General features: G+C 38.4%; 1 protein-coding gene across 1 annotated transcript; it reads right to left on the minus strand.

The window, feature by feature from the left end:
• Positions 1–4,807: 4,807 nt before the first annotated feature.
• elovl6 (ELOVL fatty acid elongase 6) lies at positions 4,808–23,341 on the minus strand. The gene is made up of 4 exons (XM_056382539.1): positions 23,103–23,341; positions 8,513–8,644; positions 7,732–7,883; positions 4,808–6,475 (listed from the first exon to the last, which is right to left on the minus strand). Exons 1-4 carry the CDS (start codon positions 23,183–23,185, stop codon positions 6,036–6,038), a joined length of 807 nt encoding a protein of 268 aa, XP_056238514.1. The 5' UTR covers positions 23,186–23,341; the 3' UTR covers positions 4,808–6,035.
• Positions 23,342–24,283: the final 942 nt, after the last annotated feature.

The following is a 24,283-nucleotide window of genomic DNA, read 5'->3' on the forward strand; positions in this document are numbered from 1 at the left end:
TAGCAGAATTATTAGCTCTCCATCAAAGTCAGCAGACAAATTAGCCATTTTAATTCTGCTGTAATGGCAAAGTTACAAGTTGGACAACAATTCTCTCTCTATACTCACTATTAATGAGCTGGGCACCTCTAATAACGCAACCATCATGATGTGTCCCTATCATCTGAAAGATGTACAATAAGCAGAATTGTAAAATGTAAAGCTCTCAGAAAGAGACAGAAAGAAGCCAACTGTACATTCAAAATCACCGTCTACATCCAGTCAAATCACTTGCTGTTGATATATAAGAGCATACAAGTTTCAGTTTTAGCTTCGGATTTTATAAACAAATAAAAGCAGCGGGGTTGAATGTGTCAATAGATTCAGAGATCCAGTCAGAAAAGGCTAGAAAGTTATCTTACTAAAGGAATTTCATTTAATAAGTGAATTAATTTAAAGAAAATAATGTGTTCAAATTATGAAGGAAAGAGAGATGACTGGACAAGAAAGTGATTTTTTTTTTTTTACAGAAAAAAAAAAAAACTTACACAAGTGAGTAAGTATTACAATTCATTCTCTACTAGCTAATTTTGTATTTTTCTGCCAGATGGGACTAGCTTTGCTTTATCGCTCACGTCTCCATCCCAGCCCGGAGGACAGCTGATGAGGGCTAAAGAGGGAATTAGCTACCCACTCAAAGGCTTTGCTCTGATCCTTCAGGTCAGTATTTGGTCCCCTCAGCTCTTGAGCAGGACAGAGTAACACTAGTTTGGAAGGATTTTGGCAGATTTAAAATCAAAAGGGGAGGGGGTCTAATGCATGTATTGGACATAGATACATGAGCCAGAATCTATGGGTGGAGGGAAAGTCCCAAACATTAGAGCTTCCTTCATAGTTTTGTCTCCTGAGGGGTAATTGGAGAGAAGGTTTTGAGTAGACTGATTTCAAGCCTGAAATATGCTTTCCCATAAGTGGGAGCCAATCCCAATGTATATCAATGAACATTACCATTACTACAACATGAATGCATCTCACTTAAACTTTGAAAAAGTTTCAAAGTATTCAACAAAACAGACGTGTATTTGAATAGATTTAAGTTATAACTAAACATATTTTATATATATATATATATATATATATATATATATATATATATATATATAAAAAATTTAATCCAAATCCATTTAATCCAATTTTTTTTTCCAAAATATTTATTTAGGACATATTTTCAAAATACAGCATATGATAGTACATATGAAATCAAATCTTTTTTTCCTGGAACTGTTAATGGATACCCTTAAGTACTGATTCATTGTGTTTAATGTGGGGCTACAACAAACAATTCCATGTATTATAATTATAAACTAATCTGACAGTTATTTTTTTACTCAAACAATTAATTTTTTGTCTATAAAGTGACAGTAAACAGCAAAAAATGCCTGTTATAATTTCCCACAGTCCAAGCTGATGTTCTAATGTCTTGCTTTGTTAGAACAATCCAAAATCCAAACGTATTCAGTTTACTATCATGTATGACAAAGAAAAGCATAAAATCCTCATATTACAGAAGCTAGAAACAACAAATATGTAATTTTGCTTAAAAAATTACTAAAATGTTTACTCAGATATCAAAATAGTTGTTGATTATTTATTTATTATTTCTCTTGTAGTATAGATATTATTATAGTACTATAGAATTACTGCAACTGGATTTGATCAGGAACATCCAGATACCATGAACACTGGGAGAACATATTTGCTATCATCATTTTGTTGTCTAGTTTTACATTTGAGGCAGGACTGTCTTTGTTCCAGCAGATGGCGATACCGTATAAATAAAACCACTTTGGGTCTATGGTGAGATTATGTGAAAGGTATATTGTGGTAATGGTAGCAGCAGCAATCCCTCAAAAACGATTACTTCTTAATGACTGAGTGTAAGACAGACCCCTGCTTTGACCTTTTAAGTGCAAACAGCTCGTCTGACAGGAGTGAACTTTCTGCATATAGACTAATAAAACAGTGATGACTGTATCAGATCAAAATGGGGGAATGGGGGATGCATAGTAAAGTAATGCACCTCTTAGCTCTCCTGCAAATGTATATCAACACAATAAACTAGACCACATCTGTCTATATTGACTGAGATTAACCATTTTGTGGCATACATTTGATCTTATTGGAAATGTCCTACAAAACTGTCACAAAAACAACATTTCTGAAGTCAGTTTGAGACGGTCTAAATCTAGTCTTTTTTTGTTAATACAATTACAGTCTTTCAGAGCCCTACTGATGTACAAAACAAGGTTATACAGTACCGTATGTGTTTGCAGCCCCTTGTCCCCCTCATTGCTCCTCCTAACAAATTATAGTACATTAACAAAAATTATATTATATTAATAAACAAATATATTATTATATTAATAAACAACAACAATAATAATAATAACATACAAGAAAATCTCAAGCCTTTTAAGATTTAAATTATTACAATATATCCTGTTCTGCATAAACTGAGATGCGACTTGTGAAAAAGCTGCCACAAATGAACATCAGAAATATGTCCAACAGTTTCAGTGCATCATTTCACAATCCTGCAGGAAGTCAAACCCATACACATCTGTACTTCATGACAAATCCGTCACTATGACCGACTGTCCATAATCTGCAGCTTAAACTGAACAAACTAAACCATCCATCATGCTATATCCAGTAAAACAGCAACAGTCACCACAACAAAATGTGACAAACACGTCAGACAGGTCTGTTAACAAAAGCTAATAGATCAACACCATGTTCAACAGTGCCAAAATAGAACAGGTCGTTTCTTCTGTGGAACTCTAAACACTGTCATTTTAGTTCTTATATTTTAGGCTAAAAGAATTGGACACTGCATGTGTAAAAAGAGTGTGTTAAAACACAATACAAATTACAAGGCGTTTGCTTAATGCCATAAACAAAGTTCATAGCTAGTGATAAGATATTACATGGGAAGCTGGACACTGGCAAGATGGAAATTTTAAATTTTTATTTGCTTATATATTTCAGGGACAATGCAAACTAAACTAACTAAATGTGCCAGTGTTAGTCCACTAAAAGGCTAGTTTTCAAGGCTGCCACTTGGCCGGGTTAGCCAATTAGCAAAATGACAAACAAATTAAGGAGAGACTTATTTCTTATTATTTCTGAAAACACAACGCACCTCATGTTGAAGAATGCTCATTAGGTGAAACTTTCAACAGTAGGCCAAGTTCGTGACTGTACTCAAATTGGCGTTATTTACTGTTAATTACAGCGCCGCCTTGCTTATGCTGTAGCAACAAAACTAGCGAGTTGAGCTAAGCATTAACTTCAGTCACGCAGCGTCCTTTGTCACACAGGTGGGAAATTATTTTTTTTCAATCTTTTAGCCATTTTCCAGCAGTGAGTTAACATTAAATCTTAAAATGTTTGTTCGTGATGTCATAAATCTCTAGCAATCATCTGCAGTCACAGGTGGGACTAATGCTAGCTAAGCATGTTCTTGAAGATAAACGCAATTCAACCTTTCAAAAACTTTCTGGTCGTTTGACAACACTTACCGCAGTTTGAAGACATTTCCAGATTACTGAAAGGCTCCTTGATCCAGCCGGAATATGAATATCATGTTAGCTTTACAATAAAGTTTTTGAACTTATTCACCAGCAGCAACTTGTTTAAGACGAAACAACGACGGTAGCCGGAAGTGACATGTTTTGTAGTCCTTCAACAAGCGTGAGGAGACAGTCGTATCCGGCGGCCATGTTTTTTTTTTTGCTTATCTGATAACCGCTGATAAGGGAACACAGTGGTCTAAACTAACCATTCATGTTTGTGTTCTTGCAATACCTTTTAGTCACTGAACTACTGCAAAATAAAACTTTTTATAAAATGTGAGTAAAAGTTTTCATCCTAAAGTGTGTGGCTGTTAATAGAATCCAGAAGACACATGATCAAACATGACCATTTTTAGCCATTTATACTGCTGGCTTTTTCCATTAAACAGGATGCTAATTACTAATTTCTCAAATTATGAACTCTGCCCTGCATGTGCTACAGAACAATTCTGCATTCAACTACATGTGGTATTAACACATTCACAATATGGCATTAAAGTGAAATACACAATGAATTTATTTTTCTAAAAAGGTAGAATTTGATCTTGATATTCTTATGCATATGATATCTCTTTGATGAAAATGGAACGAAAATAATAGAGAGAGCACAGAACCCATCTGATTTACAGAAAATGTACATTGTCCTTACTGTAAGTGAAAGATCTGTGCATCCTTTAACAGTTTCTGCACAAATGTAGTTTGTCTCAATGATTAACCCTTATTGCACAATTGCACCTCTAGGCGGAGGCCAGGTATCTTGGATAAGAACACTTTTAAATACAGGTCTAGCAGCAATTGTAGAGTGGTTTATTGGTTAAGCCCATTAGCTTGCTTACTCCAGTCATATATGCTGTTCATACCTGCAACCAGCCAATTTTATCCAGCACTGACACACATTCACTTCAAGTGGAAACCCTGATATGCTTCAGAGTAGCAGGTATGCAACTAAACTGTTTGTAATTACTGCTACATAAGATCCACTGAATAAAGTTCGGAATGCATGCAAGCATATGGACTACTGATATTAACAGCTGACCAGATATACTAGATATCTAGAAGTGACCTTTCTAAGAATCGCTGCTTGTAAATCTGCCAGGTATCCCACAAAATGGCTTTTCAGGTTCAGCACCAAAAAATGGACTGTGTAATGCCACGTTGTCACCGCTGAGAAAAGAATGAACACCACAGGCACGTTACATTTTAGCACTCTTTGTTCATACGTTACGTTTTTCAGCAACAATTGTTTTTGACATTGATACAGTGCAAATGCACAATAGCACAACAGACACCATTAAGGATACATACTATTTTTTGAAGTCAATACGGCAGATTTTGACAATTTGCATGTTTATTTTTTTTCTTTTGCTAAACATAAAGATGTTTTTCCTCCATTAAGCTGTCAATGTCCAACAGACTTTTTTTCTTCACTGGTAGGGACCCTTTAACACAGACAAGCGTTTGGAAATCAATGGCAAGTCATTTTCCAAGTGTGGTCGGCAACTTCTGCAAGGTCATGACAAATGGTGAAGCAGGGCACTGTCAGCATCTGTTTCCCATCATGCCCAGGAGCAGTGTGATCATCTGAGGCAGTCAGTCCAATCAATTTCATTCATACTTTTTTCAACTATGCGGCCATACTGGATGAATTTCAGCCATACTGTAAACCGGTGCTGATGTTAAACATGTCTACTTTGTCTTGATATGCATATTATATTAAGAAAGAGATAACCTAAGACCTGAGAAAAATATCGCATTTTGCAATGTAAGACACAGAAGATACAGTGCCGTTCACCCCATCAGTTCACATCAACCACCAACACACATGAGCTTCAAGCACTCACCAGTGTCTCAAACTTTTTCTTTGACAGATCAAAACAAAACAACAAACACTGACGACAGACAGACAAAAACATACTCAGATGGCTCAAGTTAACACTGACTCCATCCATCTTCATATGTACTGATTAATTTATTTTTTTTAATATCACTTAAACATATGCTCATGGCAGATGTAATTTTTTAATCTGGTGATTTTGTCTTTTTGTTATCTTTTAGGTTTTAAGAACTATTCATGGTGAATTCAAAAAAGGGGTTTTTAAACTTCAGGTGGACAACTCGTGATGGCTTCTGATCATGGCGGCGCTGCTTCCTCAGCATCCCTCAACGGAGACGTCACCTCCAGTGAGGCTTTTTAGATCTGCACATTAGTAGTAATGCTCAAGCACAAACACCAGCCATCTTCTTGACCCTCCCACCCCCACCCCACACCCACTCCCCCGGCCTCCATGCCACCTCTCCATCATCCAAACCCATTCATCCCCCTCACTCTCTCTCTCCCTCTCAAGTCACTGGTCCCTGCTCACCATTTCCAACTCCCTTTTTCTTCATTATCTCCCTTCTTCCCATACTTATGGCATTTTCTTACTCGCTCTTCTTTGTGATAGCCATAGCCGATTTGGACTTTCCAATGTAGGCCTCGAAGAAGAACTGGACAAAGAGCACAAAGTAGCTGAGATACATGAGTGAGGACCACACAATGTTCTGCATGTGGGATGGACACTCCTGGCCCTGCTGCATCCACGAGTACACCAGGTAGTTGACCACACAGCCCATCAGCATCTGGGTGATCTGGGTCAGTGTAATGAACATGGCAAACTTGCGCGACAGCTTGAAGCCGGCTGCCCGCAAGGCGTAGTAAGAGTACATGACGGCATGGACTAAGTAGTTCATAGTCATGAACCATCCGCCGCCGGCCACCATGTCTTTGTAGGAGTACCAGGAGTAGAGCAGCACGGTGATGTGGTGGTACCAGTGGAGGAAGATGAGCTTCTGTTTCCTCAGGACAATGAAGAGAGTGTCACCTACAGGTATGGTATGAGTTGTACAAGAGATGGGTGAAGTTTGTGAAGAGCATGAGGAGGAGGGGAATAAAGACAAGGGGGTGAATGAAGGGACAGAAACAGGAGGAAAAGAGAATATCATTACCACTGGCCCATTCAAAATGACTGGCTATGATTCAAGCTGCTCTCAAATATGCAGAAAATGTTGGCTAAATGAACTATGTTAAACCACAAAGCTGTTGGCACAAAGTAGGACTGAAATGTTTCAAACAACTGAATAGGCTGCCCTTTAAATAATACACAGAAACACAAGTGACAGCAAAAGCTGTATTCATAGCATCTAATACAGATTTTAACATAAGGCTGCTACAGAACAAAATGTGAAAAGGTGAAGGGATCTCAACACTATCTGACTATTAGCAATATTACACCTTGGCACAGAGTCATATTGTAAACCTGAATATATGTATTTCTGCCAAATGTGTATGAGTTTAATTTAAAATGACTGTAAATTTGTGATCCTGAGCCTTGTGGGTAAACAGTGACTGTCCATTCTTCCAGCATTCACAATCTAGTTCATGCTGGTTTGGACAACAACCAGATAGAGAGAACAGAGGCAGTGAGCGTCTGCCACCTTTCATTCCCACTGAGAGGAACAACTGCTCTTGGTTTAAGCCTGGAGTTCATGCCACTTTAAGGCCCAGAGGGACACAGATGGGCTAAAAAGCAACAATACAGGCAGAAAAGGATCCTAAGAAATATAAAGCATAACCCCAAATAAGTTCACATTTTATGAGAAGGATGGACAAATAAAAGGTTTTTCAGATGTATTTCAGTGAGAACGTTTATAAAAAATAAAAAAAACCTAATGTAGAAGCATATGAAATCAAATATTGATAATTTATTGGAATTCATTTAGAAATGCTAATATTTAATATTATTAGCATTTGATTAAGGAAGGAAAGTGAGTCTAATATATTGCAGCTACTAAAATGAGTGCAGTCAGACATTGCAACATTTGATTGCATTGCAACTGGAAACACAACAGTTGCTATGAACTGATAAATGAGTAATAGTCATTTTTCATGAATATGGTATTGTTATTTTGGTAGTGTTAAATGTTGTCTTTAACTTCAGTGAAACACAGGTGAACTAAGAAAAAATGTTTCTGGTGAGCAGTTTATTCACTTGGGCAGGGTGTTTTATGGAAAACATTATAGTACACTGGTATTATAATACATGGCAATATGAGATGCTATAAGAAGGTTTTGACTTACCCAATTCTGGTGCTTTACTAAGTACAAAAGCATATGCCCAGAACTTGCTGACAGGCCCGTTGTAAAAGCTCTGGTCACAAACTGACTGTTTAAGCCCTTTTGTCATCAAGATGTACATCATGTAACTCCCAGTACGGATGGCACCAAATATACTACATGGACAGAGAGAAAATACAGACACAGCTGATTATTATGGTGGGAAATATGTGGCTACCACACATGAGCAGGTTGTAAGTATATGGTATGTTTACATACAGCAGTCTTAGTCACTTACTATACACTGTCCATATGCACTATACTGCATGTGAAGTCTATGCCTTGTGTGTGTTGCATCAGCTGCAGATTCTTTTAATGTGTTGAAATATGCAGCATTTTTAACATATTTCTTTCCAGCCTGAATTAAATTGTATTTGCAGATTGTTTAAAATCAACTGTGACTCAGTTTCCCTCTGGATAATGAAATCAATCTGATTACTCAAACTGGATTCTACACATTTGCCAAGAGATGACTCACAAAATATGTACTTGCTGTGTAAATAAGTTTCATGGCTCCATAACAAAATATAGCTGCTTCCCCCTGTTGGTAGTAGTGTGTAATGTGACCAGCATGTGTCACTAACAGACACTCTGCAGCTATAGCCACATTCAAACATAGTTTAATTATATGTATGGACAGTTATTTTCACATCAAAATAATTTGGGTTACTCTATGTGACAGAAAATTCATTTTTACTGCACATTTACTGCCGTTCATAAAGTATGTATAATAACTCTTTCTCACCTGAATACAGCAAGCGTGAGGGACCATAGCACCAGCGGTTTCCTCAACTCAAACTTCTCCCTCTGCTTCATGACATGGCGGCCCCCGAGGATACAGGCAGCGTAGAGTGCAGAGAAGAGAAAAGACTTCTTCCTGTAAACACAAAAAGTAAAGAGATTAACTTTAACCTTTCTTTGACTTTTAACTGTCTATGCATAACTGGGTTAATTCACTGATTATGTCGCGTCTTTTTCAGCAACAACCTGCTTAATATTCATACTGTCACATACAGAAAACACTGGGCAGCTTAGCTGCTGCTTAATATCAAGTCCCAGAGCATCCTGACATGAGCAACAAGCATCTATTGATCAGTTAGAAATCCATCCTAAAACTACAAGCAGCTATTTACCATGGACACCACAAAACTACACAATTTATGCTCATGTCAAACTGATGACATCTAAAAGTTGAAGTGTATCCTAAGAGGGTTTATTCCTTTACATCTTCGCTGTAAAGTATTTTGACAGTATTTAGTTGAGGAGCCATTACTGTTACTCTTGTACAGTACTGTAAGAAGTCCTTTTAAACCCCAAATTTTGAATTTTAAAAGACAGTTATATAACATTAAGTCGGCATCTGTACCTGCTCCTCTTCCAGCAGTGCTACTATAATAAGTACAACATACTGATTACAACACAAACCCAAGTTGTACCGAGTTTAAGCAACGCCTGAAGTAATGATTTAATGATTTAAATCTAACTCCAACTGTCGCTAAATGCTTAGCTTTCAGTTTACAGTTATTGCCTCTATTCAGCTCCAACTCCTACCATGCTGTTTGCCTTAATTGACTTGTCAGAGATCACTGCTGTGCCACATGAAGTGGAGGACTTGTAATGAAGCATCACCTGGCCCAACTGAATCTGAATAAAAGCATTTCCTAGCACTCAGCACAATTACAACGCACAGGTGGTCTGATGCGACAGACTAGATGCTGAGTAGGACCGACAGAAGATGGGGGCATGCTGCCTAAAACTAGAACAAACACTGTTTGGTCTACTGGACAGAGAGCAGAGCAGCTGTTTGGAGCAGCATTAGCCAAAAAAGTTAGGGAAAATAAACCAATGACTATAAGGTAGCAACTGCTAATGAGTAAGGCATTAGACCTGCAGTAAGGTTGCTCAGTGGTCAGAGGTAGATATGTGTGTAAAAGTACAGTGGTGCCTGAAAAAGAGGCTAGTACAGTAACACCCTTGGAAAAATAAATAAATAAATCGGGTTTGCTCTCAGAGGACATTGTAAAGGGACCAAGGAATGAGGCATTCTGGGCGCTCTGGGACCAATAGCACTGGCGATAATGAGCTGTAAAAAAAAGCATTGCTTTCAGAGGGGTCACGACATCATGATGACTGTCAACCATCAGGAATCAGCCCAACCCTAACCCAAGTATATTATTCTATTCAAAGCCTTACTGTAGTGTGTAGTGCTGTATTATACAAGAGAGAAGTTATATCTCTGGTTATGATCATCTATTCTGTGTTTGTACAATACAATGCAGACTAGCACAAAGGTCAAATGGTTTGCATATTACTTCCAATACAAATGCAAACATTTCTCACAGAACCATGACATATGCAAACTGTAAACAGCAATCCATCCTGTTCTGTTTTGCAGCCTCAGCAGAGCACAGCAACAACAGCACTTAGTTTTGCTGAGCAGGTGTGTAGCTGGGCAAGAAAGAGAAAAAGTGTTCAATTCACTAAGCCATAAAAAAAAAAAAAAGTGGCTGTATGATATATTACACATAAAAAGAAAACATTTACTCAACCAGATTATAAGCGAGTAAGTCATGTTAAGCAGTTATATCTCAACTAGTACAAACAGATTAAAAAAGGTCAACATTTGCCTGATGCCAAAGCTGCAGATGGGCTTGGGGCTTCCCTATTTCTCACCTATTTTCCCAATACATTTCAAATATAATCAACTCTATAAGAAATACTACCACCATTACACAATATATCGACTCTTTGTTTGTCTCCACCTTCCCACACTAAAAAGAAAATGTTGCCAGGAATGTGAATCTTAAAATATTTCTATCATAACAGTAACCAAGCGGACAAAGATAACTGTCAATTGTTTAAAAGAATGGACGTCATTGTGTGTCAGCGTTCCGAGGATGAAGGATGCCACCTCTCTGTTGTTGCAGGAGGCCCAGAAACTGATTTAGGCCACCTCCAGTGAACAAAGGACAAAGCAGTCCAGTCAAAGTCAAAAGGAGCAGCTTTCACAGAATGACAACAGGGCTGGACTGCAGAATGACATCACTGTTTCTCAACTACACACCAACGAGGGGAGAACAGAGCAACACAATACACAGTGGCCTACATACTGTAGTGAGGCCGGGAGGATTGCGAAGGAGAAACAATCTCAGCATTCCCCTTCAGTGTACTGCAATCCAACCTAAAAGATCACAGGTCAGAGTGATATGTGACCTGCGCAGTGAGCAGTATACTTTTTACACCTAATGATATCCTACACAAGTAGCAGTAGAGACCATGTATAATTCAATCACATTAAGACTTGCCACTAACATTTTTTATAATCGATTAACCATTTAAATTGAGACCATACAACTTTGGAAAGAAGATATAACATATTCTTCCATTTGCAAATGAAAACTTTATTTCATAAGAAACAACACAAACTTGCTCAACTCAATATACTCAGCAGTTTTGCTGCGACATCCTTGCTTGGTCTGGTATGACCAGTAGCTTAAAGGGAGCTATGGTTAGCAAACTTTATAGACTGTATAAAATAAATTATTGTGTAACTGTTACAATGCATTTTGGCATTTACCATTATCCTGAAATTGTCACTTGTAGCCACCAAAAGTTTAACCTAAAGTTGGTCCTTTAAGTAATTCATTAAGTAAAAGTCCAAACATGTGGTGGTCACAGCTCAAAGAGACTCAAATATTTGCTTGCTGTGCGACATTTCTCATCAATTTACATCAAATACCTAGGACTGTTGTTTAGATAAAAGCCTTACTGCTAAATTCTTAAGTATTATGTTACCCTGTACTTAAAGAATTAGAGATATACTATACACATTGTAATTCGTTACCACTGATTCACCTTAAGCCCAAGCACTCATAACCTCAACCACCTTTTTGAAAATTACCTAAAAAGACATAATTTACATTTCAGACCCTGTGAACTGAGTGACCAAAACTATTACACTTGTATTCTCATTATGTCTTTGCACTTAGATTCTTATCTTTGTAATTCGTATCTGTGTACAAAAGAATGACAGAAATCTGTGTGAACACTGACCAGCTATAATGCAATTCAGTATAACAAGTCTGAACTGGTTTGACACGTAACTTAGCATACCAACTCAAGGCAAAGATAACTGACTGAAAACTATCCAAAAGATTAAAGAATCCAAAAGAATGTTATAATCTATCTCTAACACAAACGTATAGAGGAATATTTCCGTGTCATTCTCTGTGTTTTGTCATTATCATTACGTGCATAAGACTTAGCCAAAGGTTAAGATGTGTCGCCTGCTGCAATATGTTTAGAAGATGGATTCCACTGCTGTCAGAAAAAAAAAATGATAAAGGGTAAAGAAACCCAAGGGCATGGTCAAAGCTGACAAGTTGGTGTGGAGGTGATGGGGGAGGGGGTGGTGCTGCTGTTGTCTTTGCGAAGGCTCTGAGTTGCCAGCTGCAGCCAAGCTATGTCTGCAGTCACAGGAATGTATTTGAGACATCAGTGTGAATTCACATCATCATTTCATGCTTCCCTGTGTCTCTACAGCTCCACCCATGATCATCAGTATTCAGATTCATCCAAGAAATAATGCAGGATTCAGAGAATAAAACAGGGTTTTCTGCTCCTTGGAACAAGCCAAAATGCCATCATACCGAAACAAAACAAGTACTATCACTGCAGGGAAAGACAAAATGACCCACACATTGTTGATCATCACAAGCACTCTGGACCGACTTGAGGATCAAGACACTGACAATAGTCCATTGTGCATAGTCACCAAGAAATTCACATACTACCTCTTTGGATCCTTGCTGATATTACAGAAGGTATCTTATCAATCCATTTTGTGAAAATTGAGACTTTATATGGATGATTTAGAAGGATATGTTTACCATCATTGGTGTTTCATTCTCCTCTGGTGCAGGGACTAAGAGGATCATTTACCTCCATTATCATTTACCACTTACGAAGTCAGAAACTTTGGCCTGGAAACAGCAGAAAGGAAAACCTTATGAAATTTTGTACAAATAAAAAGAATCGTGGAAAAACAAAAGGACAAAGACAAGCATTAAACCTAGCACCCCTGATCCTGACTTATGTCTACACAGGACAATACATTAGAGGGGTGTGGCAAGAGGCTTGACTCTGCTGTTTGTCAAAGTGGACCGAGGCAGCACAAATGAAAAACTACAACATCAGAGCTCTTTTGGAAAGGATCAGCAGAGATTTCTTGCTTTCTGCATGGTTGGAAACCAACTGCTTCCCTCCTGCTGAGATTTCCTCCAACACAACAGTAAGCAGCAATGGCTTCATTTAAAAAAATTATAGGTGTCTCAGATCCACTACATATTATACATGTTCAAAGTGTTTATATTATTTTTTTATGCCCACAAAGCTTGGTATACTTAAATAAACAAAAATGTTACACTTGTTTGTAACAGAAAAATACTAAATTATAAATAACTTATATGCTCTGTGTGTTGCTGTGTTGATATTCCTTATTTTGTTGTAACATAAACTGAGTCCAATATTAGTTTACATGAAAACCACCAGCTTAAGAGATCATGTTGGTGTGTACAGCAAGGATAATATGCAGGAGCTGCTGGGTTAGGTAGGTTAGACATCTCTGGCATCTCTTTCTCTCATGTGTGATTATCATCACAGGGCGAGATGCTGGGCATTGGCCCAGTTTGCACTGCTGCCAAATCATGCTGAATATCTGGGATATCAAAAAAAAAACAACTCATATTATATACTCATATTCGACAGAGTTAAGAACATAAAGCCAACAAACCAAAACTCTAATGCTGTCCTGTGCCACTATGGCCCTACAGAACTATCCACACCAAAAAGGTTCTGGACATCAGCTTAGGGTATTGTGACACAACAGAGGTGTGCACTTTCTGCCTGTGGTTTTTGGAGGACTGTGTACTGGCATGTATCCTCTTTAGTACAGTACATAGTATAATGAGGATGTTGATCCTGTAGACCCTCCCCTCCCCCACTGGCAGTGTTGTATAAAGCTGCTGGGTAACCTGCTGTGGTACTTGGATCTGTATTAGCTGGTCCAGGAGATTTCACTCGTTACATAATCCTGAGTTTGCAGTCTGAGGATGAGTCTGCACGCCTGTGCCCGTGAGCTGGTGTCTAACTGTCTTACCAAAGCATATGTTTACAGTGTCACAAGTGCATATGCAACTGCAAGCATAACATGTGCATGCATGCATGTGTGCACACACACACAGTTCAGGGTGTACAACTCTATTCCTTGTCACTGCTCTGTATCTAAAACCGAGGAAAGGCAATCCGAGTTACTGTGCCAAAGTGTAGGATGTCCAGCAAACCACAAAATAAGACCAAGAGGTGCTGTAAATAAGACCTACCTATTACAGAGTGAGCTGTTATCCAGGAAGCACCCAGATATAATCCAGTTAGTAACACACCCACCTTTCCCTGTTACTGCATTGAGTTTCATGTGGGACTTAAAATGACCAACCTTGTAAGAGTACTACCATTTGTTCAGTTCATTCTGCATCCGGTGGCCCACTTGAAAGGATCATTTGATTATTCAGGAAACAGAAGAGTACTTTTGTTGAGTGGTTATTATTTCAGCCTGTTAAGTGCTTAAGAACATCTTGAGTCATGCTTATTTTAAGCAGTAAGACAAATGGCTTGAAGGAAGCTTGTATCGCATAGCAGTCAACAGTATAAGCACAATGTACACATTTTTACCAAACCCATTCACCTTGACCCAGTCTTTATACTGGACACTTACTGTATTCAAAAGATCACTAATGTGTGGCTTCTTTTTAGAAGACTACACGACTATAATCTGTGACTACGCTATTTATTCAGTTTCGACCTTGTGGAGAAATGAAATTAAAATGCACTGTATTGTATTTGATTGGTATAACACTGCACTTTTTGACCACTGGTGGTGCTATGGACTGATGTTTGAATGAACAGGTCCCAAATTTGTGTCTATCTTGTGCTCTACTAATGCCACATAATAACACACACGTACTAAGTCAAGCATGAGGGTGACACCATCGACATTCCTGGAACTGCAGAGGGCTGTAATGCAATTATGTACTGCATGCAAGCCACACTATTCCACTGACTGAAAGTTTATAGAGATAACGTGCCAAGAAAAGCTACAATGTGCTAACAGGGTGGGGATGACTGCTACCCAATAAAAACAATGCAGGTTTCAAAATGTTTTTAAAAATCATGCAAAAATCTTAAAAACTGGAGGTTCTCATGGAAGATGCTTTGGTGTTCGCTTGGGGTAATTCCCTCATTTGCTACCTTGCTACACTTTTTAATCATCCAGGCGCACAGACTGAACTATGCCACTCACACTGTACTTGATTCTCCATCCGACACATCCGCTTAGGTAGTTAAAGTTTTCAGTTTATATGCATTTAATGTATATTTGATTTAAATGGCAAAGATTACTGATTGGGATTTTACAGAACTGACAGGGCACTGGCAATCAAAAGCTCAGCTGGTACTAATAACTTTAACGGGTGGGTTTCCATCCAGTCAAAAAAATCTCAAAAAATTGCAAAGAAGTTTTTGTACTTTGGTTTTGCAATATTCTGGGATTTTTTTTTTCTTTTTTTAATTGGTGAATCAAAAAAAGCAAAATATTATTTTTCACTCATATTTTCTACATTTTTTTTTTTTTTTTTTTAACCATTTGGAGGTTTGACCGGCACTCTTAATTATTTCATCTTGTTGCACCATCTTCTTCAGCAATGATTTAATGGCCCCTCAGACCTGTTTATCTTGGCAAACCAACTCCTAATATTCACATAACAGTGGATGGAAATGTGCATTTATACATATTTTCTTTTGAAATTCAGTTAGCATCTCCACTTCCTCCCACTGAATGAAGCCAAAATATCACTTGAAAATACAACAGCTTGATAAGAACTACTTAGATTGGCCCATGTCCCATCCACTAACATAAAGTGGGTGGGGTTTATGACCTAGCCACCAGGGGACTGTTGAGATGTTTTGGCTTCATTTTTGGGGAGCTTTGATGTCATCCATCTTTGTATACAGTCAGTGATGGATATCCATGTAATAATGGCTCCGTTCTATTCAAGTGTACTAGACAGCAAGCAAAAAAATACTAGGACCCTGAAACTAAAGCAGCTAAATGGACTTTGGCCATCATTAGTTTTATCATTTATACCTCTGCTTTTCCTATTGTGACATGTTGAAATGTTTTCCATTGCCTATTTATACACCAAACATATACCTTATGAAAAACATATTCACTGGACAATGCAGTATGTTATTACCAACTTGCTAAAGGAGGTTGGTAATATTCATGATATATTCACCAATGTATTTCCAATGATATGGACATTAAATAAAACAGGAATTACATTTAACTGCTCTTTCCTTTGTCTGCAGCCATGTTTTTCCTGGACAGCCCGATGATTAAATCTGAAAGTGAAACCAGAGTGGAGCAACACTCCAGGCAGACCTGGAGTGAGGAGCCAGCCCACATCTTCATCTCTGACCTCACCAGTTGAGAGGAGAGCAGCCAAGCAAACATCAAGCCTGGGGTGGATTCTGGGTTAACATGGTCAGGATTGATCAACATCACCATGTGCTGCTCTCGTTAAAATGGCAGCAGCATGAAGAACAAAGACTTTGTAGATTTACTGTATGACTATCAAAAGGAACCTCTAGAATTGAATGCAACAATGATGTCTTCAAATTGAAAAATAATACATGTCAATGTTTGCTTGCGTTTTGCTCAGTTGTGGAGTTCTCCCATTTGATTTAGCCCCGAACAAAACATCTCTTTATGCATTAAATTCAGGGCACAAGAAAACCTATGAAGTACAAACAGAAGGTAGTCCCACTGTGTTTACAAAATATAATATATCTTTCCACCCCAGTTTGACACCTCAAAACTAATTCTTTATTGAACATTTAGAACTGTCCTAACCTTCCCATACCGTCTGCACTGGAGCTTTAAATAATGCATCCTTTGTTAGTTGCCTGCCTGTAATGCTGCCTTCTAGAAATATATTATTCCATTGTTTCTGTTCAGTGTAAGCTACTAGAGAAGAGTATCAACAAACAGATATTATTTAACCAAATGTATCACAAAGGAAAAAAAAAAAAAAGGAACTTTATGAATGTGAGGACCAGTGAAATGACACCCTGTTGCCAAATTTAAGATGGGCGCATCTACTGATCTCATCCATCCACCAGCAGGGCTCAGACAATAGGCTGGACTGCTCTTGGGCTGAACGAGTAACATGACACTTGGACAGAAGAGACTTATCACCTTAACTCATCAAATCCCAGGAACCTGACCTTCAAGACTAGTGAATGAGCTGTGATACTTCTGAATGAAAAAGCAAATGATAAGCTGTGTTGAGCTGAACGCGTCAACCAAATACCACTAAAACAAAGCAACAGTCCCAATCCTCTAATAACATCTGCAAAGACAATTAATTATGTTATTTTTCCCTACAAATGTATTTCCAGCGTGATGGTAAGAACAACAGAGCAGCTGAATCATAAAAATAGCGAGAATAAACATTAACAAAACAGACCACAAATGAGATCTCATTGTTCATTCGCACTGCAGCATTCTCGCTCTCTGCATCTCTTATTATCAGTCCAGGGCAAAACCACCAGAGATCCATCAAAAGTGCGGTCCCCCCGTGGGGTTGCTACCTATCCCAGAGGCTTTATAAAAATTAAATAAATACATTTTTTTTTAAAACACACACAAAGAACACAGGTTCCCAGCAACCTGCATGGCAATGAGGAGCGATGACGTCTGTGGGAGTACAGAGTGAGTCAGCAGGTTGAAGATGTGTGTAACAGTAGGTAACAGCTCTCTTTAGGACAGCAATGCCACACTGCAAAACATGGAAATCATAATTTAAAAAACAGGCCTTTTCTACACTGCAGCAGATTTTTCCCATCACATTGAATTGCATTACTACAAGAAAAAAAAAAATCCCAAATCCCAAATGCACCCATACAATGCAAGAGCACCATTTGAATGACACATACATAATCCTCAACAGAATATTATACATCAGCCTGATATTAGATAGTTTTCAATGATATATCTCTACCACATTTGACAAAACAAGTAATCTGTCTATTAAATGATTTGCTTTTCTTTATGTTGTGTCCTGCTTGTCTTGTGTTTATGTGCTGTTAATACTATACTGATGATGATGAATCCAGCAATATTGTCAATGCCGTCATGCTAGAAGGTATAACTGTAATGGTTGGGAACACTGCCATCTTTCCAAACTGTCTTGTTGAACATCACATCATATCACAGTATAATTTGAAATGAAGTTCACGTTATGTGTGTGTGATTTAAAATGCTTTATTTAGAAAAATGGCGACAGCACATATACCTATGGCATTTCACAGAAAGCAGACAAACAGTTTGGAAAATCATTTAAAACATAAAACATGATACATTAAACAGTTACATGAGTATATGAATCATTACTGAGGACTGTGGCAGAAAAATGTGTAAATGCAGAATACAATAAGTGAATTTGAGATTCTTTAAGTGAATCTGAAGGCTGTATTTCAGCAAATATGACATTTTCAATTTTGTAAATATGAGAAAATCGACAAGAGAAGAGAAGTCCAAGGACTACAGTTCCTGTCACATATAAAGAAAAATCTTCCACTGCCATACTAAAATTGTAACACTAAGTAGCCAAGCAAGCTATTTTAAGTCCTATTCCCTATTCTACTTTATCTGCAGCAGAGCCAGTCTTCTCTTGATCGTATCCTACAGTTGAAGCACATGTGTTGAACAGAGCGACAAGTGCCATGGGGTTCAGAGTATGTGACAGAAAAGAGTCACTAATATTAATATCACCCAGCTGACATGCCAGGTTCTAGCTGAAATGATCGTCACTTCACTTTGCACGTAATTCTCAGGTCCCAGATGCTATGTGACGCTGCTGACACCCCTGAAATAACAAGACAGCATCGACAGCAGTTTTATCTGAAATAGGGGAAATGTGTTCGTCCATTTTTCAAACATTATATGTAGAAACTACAGTTGTATTTGATCAGCCCGATCAATTGTTCTAGACTGTTAATAACAACCACTGATTACTTTGAAATGGTGAACCACAACGTCATCAGTATTGTCAAGCATGACGGACATGTCAGGACAATATATTGTCCCGTTCCTGCACTACCTCATGTGTTCATGCTTGTTATAGGGGTGAAAGAGGTTGATACTGATGTTGATAAATAACAGCATCTACATCCATAACCACTCGTTCCTCTTCCTGGTCTACTTTCAACCAGTTGCTTAATTGTCCACGCTTCACAATGCTGAGCTGTCTGCTGCCAGTCCCCAGGGAACACATCAGATCAGGGTACCAGTCTCCATTCATCCCTGCAAACACATGCACGCATTACTTTAGTCAAGGCACTAGACTGGACAAAAAATATCTTTCTGAAACGCAAATATTTGCATGTGTCATCAGTAAAAGTGATGAAAAGTGAAATGCCACAGGGTAAACTAAGAATAGTGAATGAACTAGATTCATCAATGCATCTTAGCTAAAAATACCTGACAAACTAAACAATTTCTGACTCATTTAACAGCTCAGATTACATTTGAAGTATGATAACGTTTTCCTCCTTTGATAATGATAAGATTAAAGAAATGCAACACCATCATTTGGCCCTTGATATGATGATAGTGGTCTGCTTATTATTTCAACTAGCTTCCCGCCTATGCTGAGCACCTTGGATACTAATAGCTAAATTGGACTACCCATCTACCCATATCTGCCACTAGTTGGACTGTGTTATCGCCAGAACAATTTGTCTGTTCATAAGTACAACAGACACACCTCAAAGAATGTAATACAGAAAATTGGGTTCAATGGTCACATTAAGATAAAACTCATATTCCTGAATGAACAGTGTAATAGCAAAGGTTGCATTTTTGTAACTTGTCTGAAATACAAATAGTATAGACTATAGTATAGTCCAGTTAATCTTATATATGTTGTGTTTGTTATGTTATGTTTATTCAATCCTTTGACATGCAAACGGTTTTACCTGCATGTTAAGCATCTCCCACTTTTAACAACTTTCATTACCAACATAAACCAATTTCTTTAGGAATGTAAAAGTTAAGATTTCTGACAAAAAACATTTTTCAGGTGATATAAAAACTTAAACATACCATAAATTTGTCTTACCTTTAGAGATTTGAATAGTTTTCTTGATTGACAGTCTTTTCAACAACAAAGATCCTCCATCTCTGGTGGTCTGCTCCTCCTCTGCTGTGACAAATTTCTATTTCCAAAACTTATGCTGGTTTATATATACACCAGGTAAAATCTACCACCGACAGCATTTTTCATAACTTCTGAGAACTCATTCTATCAGATTTCATGCGGTATGATCAGGGAAGAATATTGAGCTATTGGTTCAAACTTTCAAGCACATTGCTGTTCTCGCCTCACTCCAATCATTGATGTCACTGCAGGTATTTTTCATAAAAGATGGTCAAAGGTAAAACACCTGCTGTGGCATCACTGACTCAGGTGTTAAGTGCAACATAATAAAATGTTTAAGGACGTAGAATATAGTTCCTCCATGTGAAGTTTGGACTGATCTTTGGCCAACATTAGCACACATGTAGGGTGTTTACAATGTGATGGGCTGGAGCTAGAACCCAGAAGTGAACAATAAAGCATTTCCTTAATCACTGTACAATAATAAAAATGATGTATTATTAAGTAATATTGTGCTCTGACTTTTAAAACTAGGAAGTATCTGCTGTTTTTGTTATAATGTGGCAGAATCAGCTAATACTTGTGCATACATCTCAAGTACATAAATGTTAAACAATAAACATTCATCTGAAGAACATTTTTATTGTTCTTTTACTATATGACTAAGAAGACACAAAAAATAAATTGTCATTCATGACAACGAAAGTGTGTCTACGGCAGCCTAAATACAGATATTTCGGATATTTAGATTTTGCTCTCAGCATATTTGGTTTCTTATTTGAATAATATGCCAAAAACTAAACCAGGAGCGAGCACTGACATTCATAAACAGATTCAGAAGCAATTAACACCTGACTAACACCCAACCTTTGTGCTAAGTGAACATTTGTCAGTCAAAAACTAATTGAATGAGCATTTTCACTTTGTCTTAGGGGATGTAACTCCTGGACCATAGCAGAGGTCTGCTGAAGGTGCCTTACCCCAGGCTAAATGAATAAATAAAAGTGTGGTGTGCAAGTCTGTGATTAAAATCACTGCACGGCTAAAAAAAAAAAAAAAAAAACACTGCAGTTGGTTTTCAAGTGTCGTACAGAACTAACCATTTGACAACAGCCTCATTTGTTTCTGTTTTGCATGACATATGCATTCGGACTTGTTTACTTTTGTTGTATTTTTCCATTCTCTGTCTCACCCTTAAGTCATAAAAACATGTCACACCTCGTCAGTTGCTCCCTGTACATTATGAATGTAATGAACAACCGATCAAATCCCATTTGCTGTGGTTGTTGCCTCTATCGGCCATGTGCACTAGCCCAGTCTGACACCCTCCACTACAGGAGCAGCAGAGAGAAGTCAGCACAGATCAGCTGCAACATGATTGGCTAATGCTCTGTCAGCAGACATCAGAAGATGAACGTTATTGGCCCGTTGTCAGTACCAGGGTATGGACAGCTCCTACACACACTCTCTCTCTCTCTCTCTCTCTCTCTCTCTCTCTACTTCTCTCTCTCGCACACACACAGACACAGATTTCATTCCAATGAATAAGAAGGAAACAGTTTTAAATCTGGCTCCAAGAACACCACTCAATCCAAATTTGTGTTAAAAATAATATGAAGAATGTGAGTCTTTTCTACGGGCAGTTCAAACAGACGATAGAGGAAGCCAGACGAATGCCCCCTGCTCACCGTGTGCTGCTTTTTACAAACCCACTGCCACTGAATGCTTAATGAAGCCTATGCTAACTTTACGCATGACTCATTTTGTTTAGCTTAGAACCATTTCTCATACAACCTGGTGTGGACCTGGGCGACAATTACTTTTCAGTGAGTCCATGCCAAGGATGCTTGGATGGTCCTGCACATGACCTACATTTGAAATGCATCAACGCACACAACCACAAAGCAATATTTACTTAACTCCTGTAGCAGCAGTGAAATATCAGTCCTGGGTAATACTGCAGCTTGTGCAAGGCCTGGCAGAAACTGCCCTGGGTAAACAATGACAGTTCTAGGATTATTTTCATTTTAAATCACGGTCCTCAGTGATGCCAATGTTTCATGAAATACATTACAAACTCTGTTGGAGCTTGTTAAGTAATTAATAAGTTATGGGTTAATCAGTATTCTCTGTTCCTCATTTTGCCAAAACCTAATTTTTAGAGTTGAAACTATAATCTATTAATCAAAGACAGAAAATGAATTGCCAGCTATTTTAATTCATGAAATGAGCAAGCAAAAACACCAAATTCTCAATTTCAAATTCTCTTATGTATAGATTTGGTACTTTTCTCTGGACATCTTTGCGTTTTGGATTGCTGCTTGATCAAAACAAGCTTCTAAGAGCTCGTGATGGCCACTTTACCCTTTTGTCTGCAGCTTTAATCATTTTAACACAGAGCAAAACATATTTTTCAGAATAGGCTTGAGTGACTGCTATAGATTTAAATTAAATATCTGTGCAGCAGTCTACTTTAATTGAAATAAACGGAAGACCATCTCTTTGGAAGGAGAAAAGCATATGGTCGATGGGAATGTTAACCAGGCTACCGCCAGGCTTGGTTCAATAACCCACTGGGCCAGTGACTGTCTAAATGGATGAGGCAGCTGGAACCATGGATGACCTTTACAGCAGTATCGCGGTAACTGATGCCGGGAGAATAAATCACAGGAAATCAAGGACAAATCATACCCGTGAAAAGATGCATCATGGAAAAGCGGAGTGCCTTGTAGTGTCTGCTGAGTTCAAACAGGCTCAAGTGTAGCACAACATCGCACTGGCACGCGGCTCCAGGCCTGCGTGAATTTGTTCATTTTATGAAGCACAAGCAGCAATGTGCGGATGATGACAGAGAGCCTGATATAATAGGATACGGCGAGGTTTAATCCCGGTGAGCGAGGCTGGTGCATGTGCGCCGACACAGCCTCCTGCTCACATTTAGCACGTACACACCGCGCTCAATTTGCAGTAGAAAGCGTAAACAGCGATGTGTTTTTTTTTGGGGGGGGGTTTAAACCGAGGGGCTAACCATTACGTTACATCGCAGTGAAGCCTTACCAGTTCTCCTGCATCCATCGGATGGCTTCGTCCTCGTTAAACTGTCTCTCGAACTCATACTCTTGTAGAGCTAGCACCGACATGCTCACTGTGCTGTGTTGCTGTTCACGCTGCTGAAACAAGACGATACCCGGCCGAAGTGTTTCTGTTTAGTCTGTTCCTTCGTAGCCCTCGACTAGCATCGCTCGTGCTGCTGTCAAGACCTCGCGGTTGTGCGCGAGCAGCTCGGCAGTGGCGGCACCTTCCTCCTCTACCGGCTGACCGAGCCTACGCCCTCTTCCTCAGGAAGATGCACGCCAGGTCCTAACGCCGCCTAAGTTGCTCCCCTCTGTCGTACGGCTGCCATGTATTGCAATTAAATTTCAGTACAATTCACATTATTTCACTTCAGGTCAATTTTATTTTATATAAATTCAGATCAAGTCAAGTTTATTCGTATGGAGCAACATTGTCTTAATGGACTTCATAGTACTGTGCAAAGATCTGAGGCATTTTAGATGTTTGGATTATCATCAATCAGGCATTAGGGAGGCCAGTATCCAGTCCTAAATTTATTCAGCAGCGCGATAACAACCCCAAACATATATCTTGTGTCATAACTAACTTCAGTGACAAGAACAAGGAGTCTTGCAACAGATGGTATTTCCTCCACAGAGCCCTGAGGTCACCATAATCAAGTCTAGCAACTTAGAAGCAACAGCCTGAATTCACAGAATAGCTATGGCAAGTTCTTCAAGATGCTTGGAACAACCTACCTGCCAAATACCTTCAAAATCTGTGTGCAAGTGTGCATGGAGAAAAGGCAACGGGAAGTCACACCAAATTGCTTTCACTTACAGTAGTTTTATTTTTCTGTTGGATACTTTGTATGAAGTTAACTGATAAATAAAAATGCTCATGGCATTATTAAAAAACATCGATTTACTTATAAATGCAACCCAGTCCAAGTTAAATAGAAGACAAAGAAAATTGCTGAAAAAAACATAAAAAAAAGAATGGAAATTCAAAGAGAGATCCCCTTACTTGCAACCATGATGTTGAAAAAATTAAATATTAATTAAAAGCTTTAAAAGAATCAGTTAAGTTCATTTGTGTGTAGATCATTTAATGAGAGGTCTGAAGCATAGTGCTGAGGTATAGGTCTACAATTCAAATACATATTAGAAATGTTTCCATCAGCT

Source organism: Seriola aureovittata, chromosome 8, assembly GCF_021018895.1.
Source record: "Seriola aureovittata isolate HTS-2021-v1 ecotype China chromosome 8, ASM2101889v1, whole genome shotgun sequence".
Taxonomy (NCBI): Eukaryota; Metazoa; Chordata; class Actinopteri; order Carangiformes; family Carangidae; genus Seriola; species Seriola aureovittata.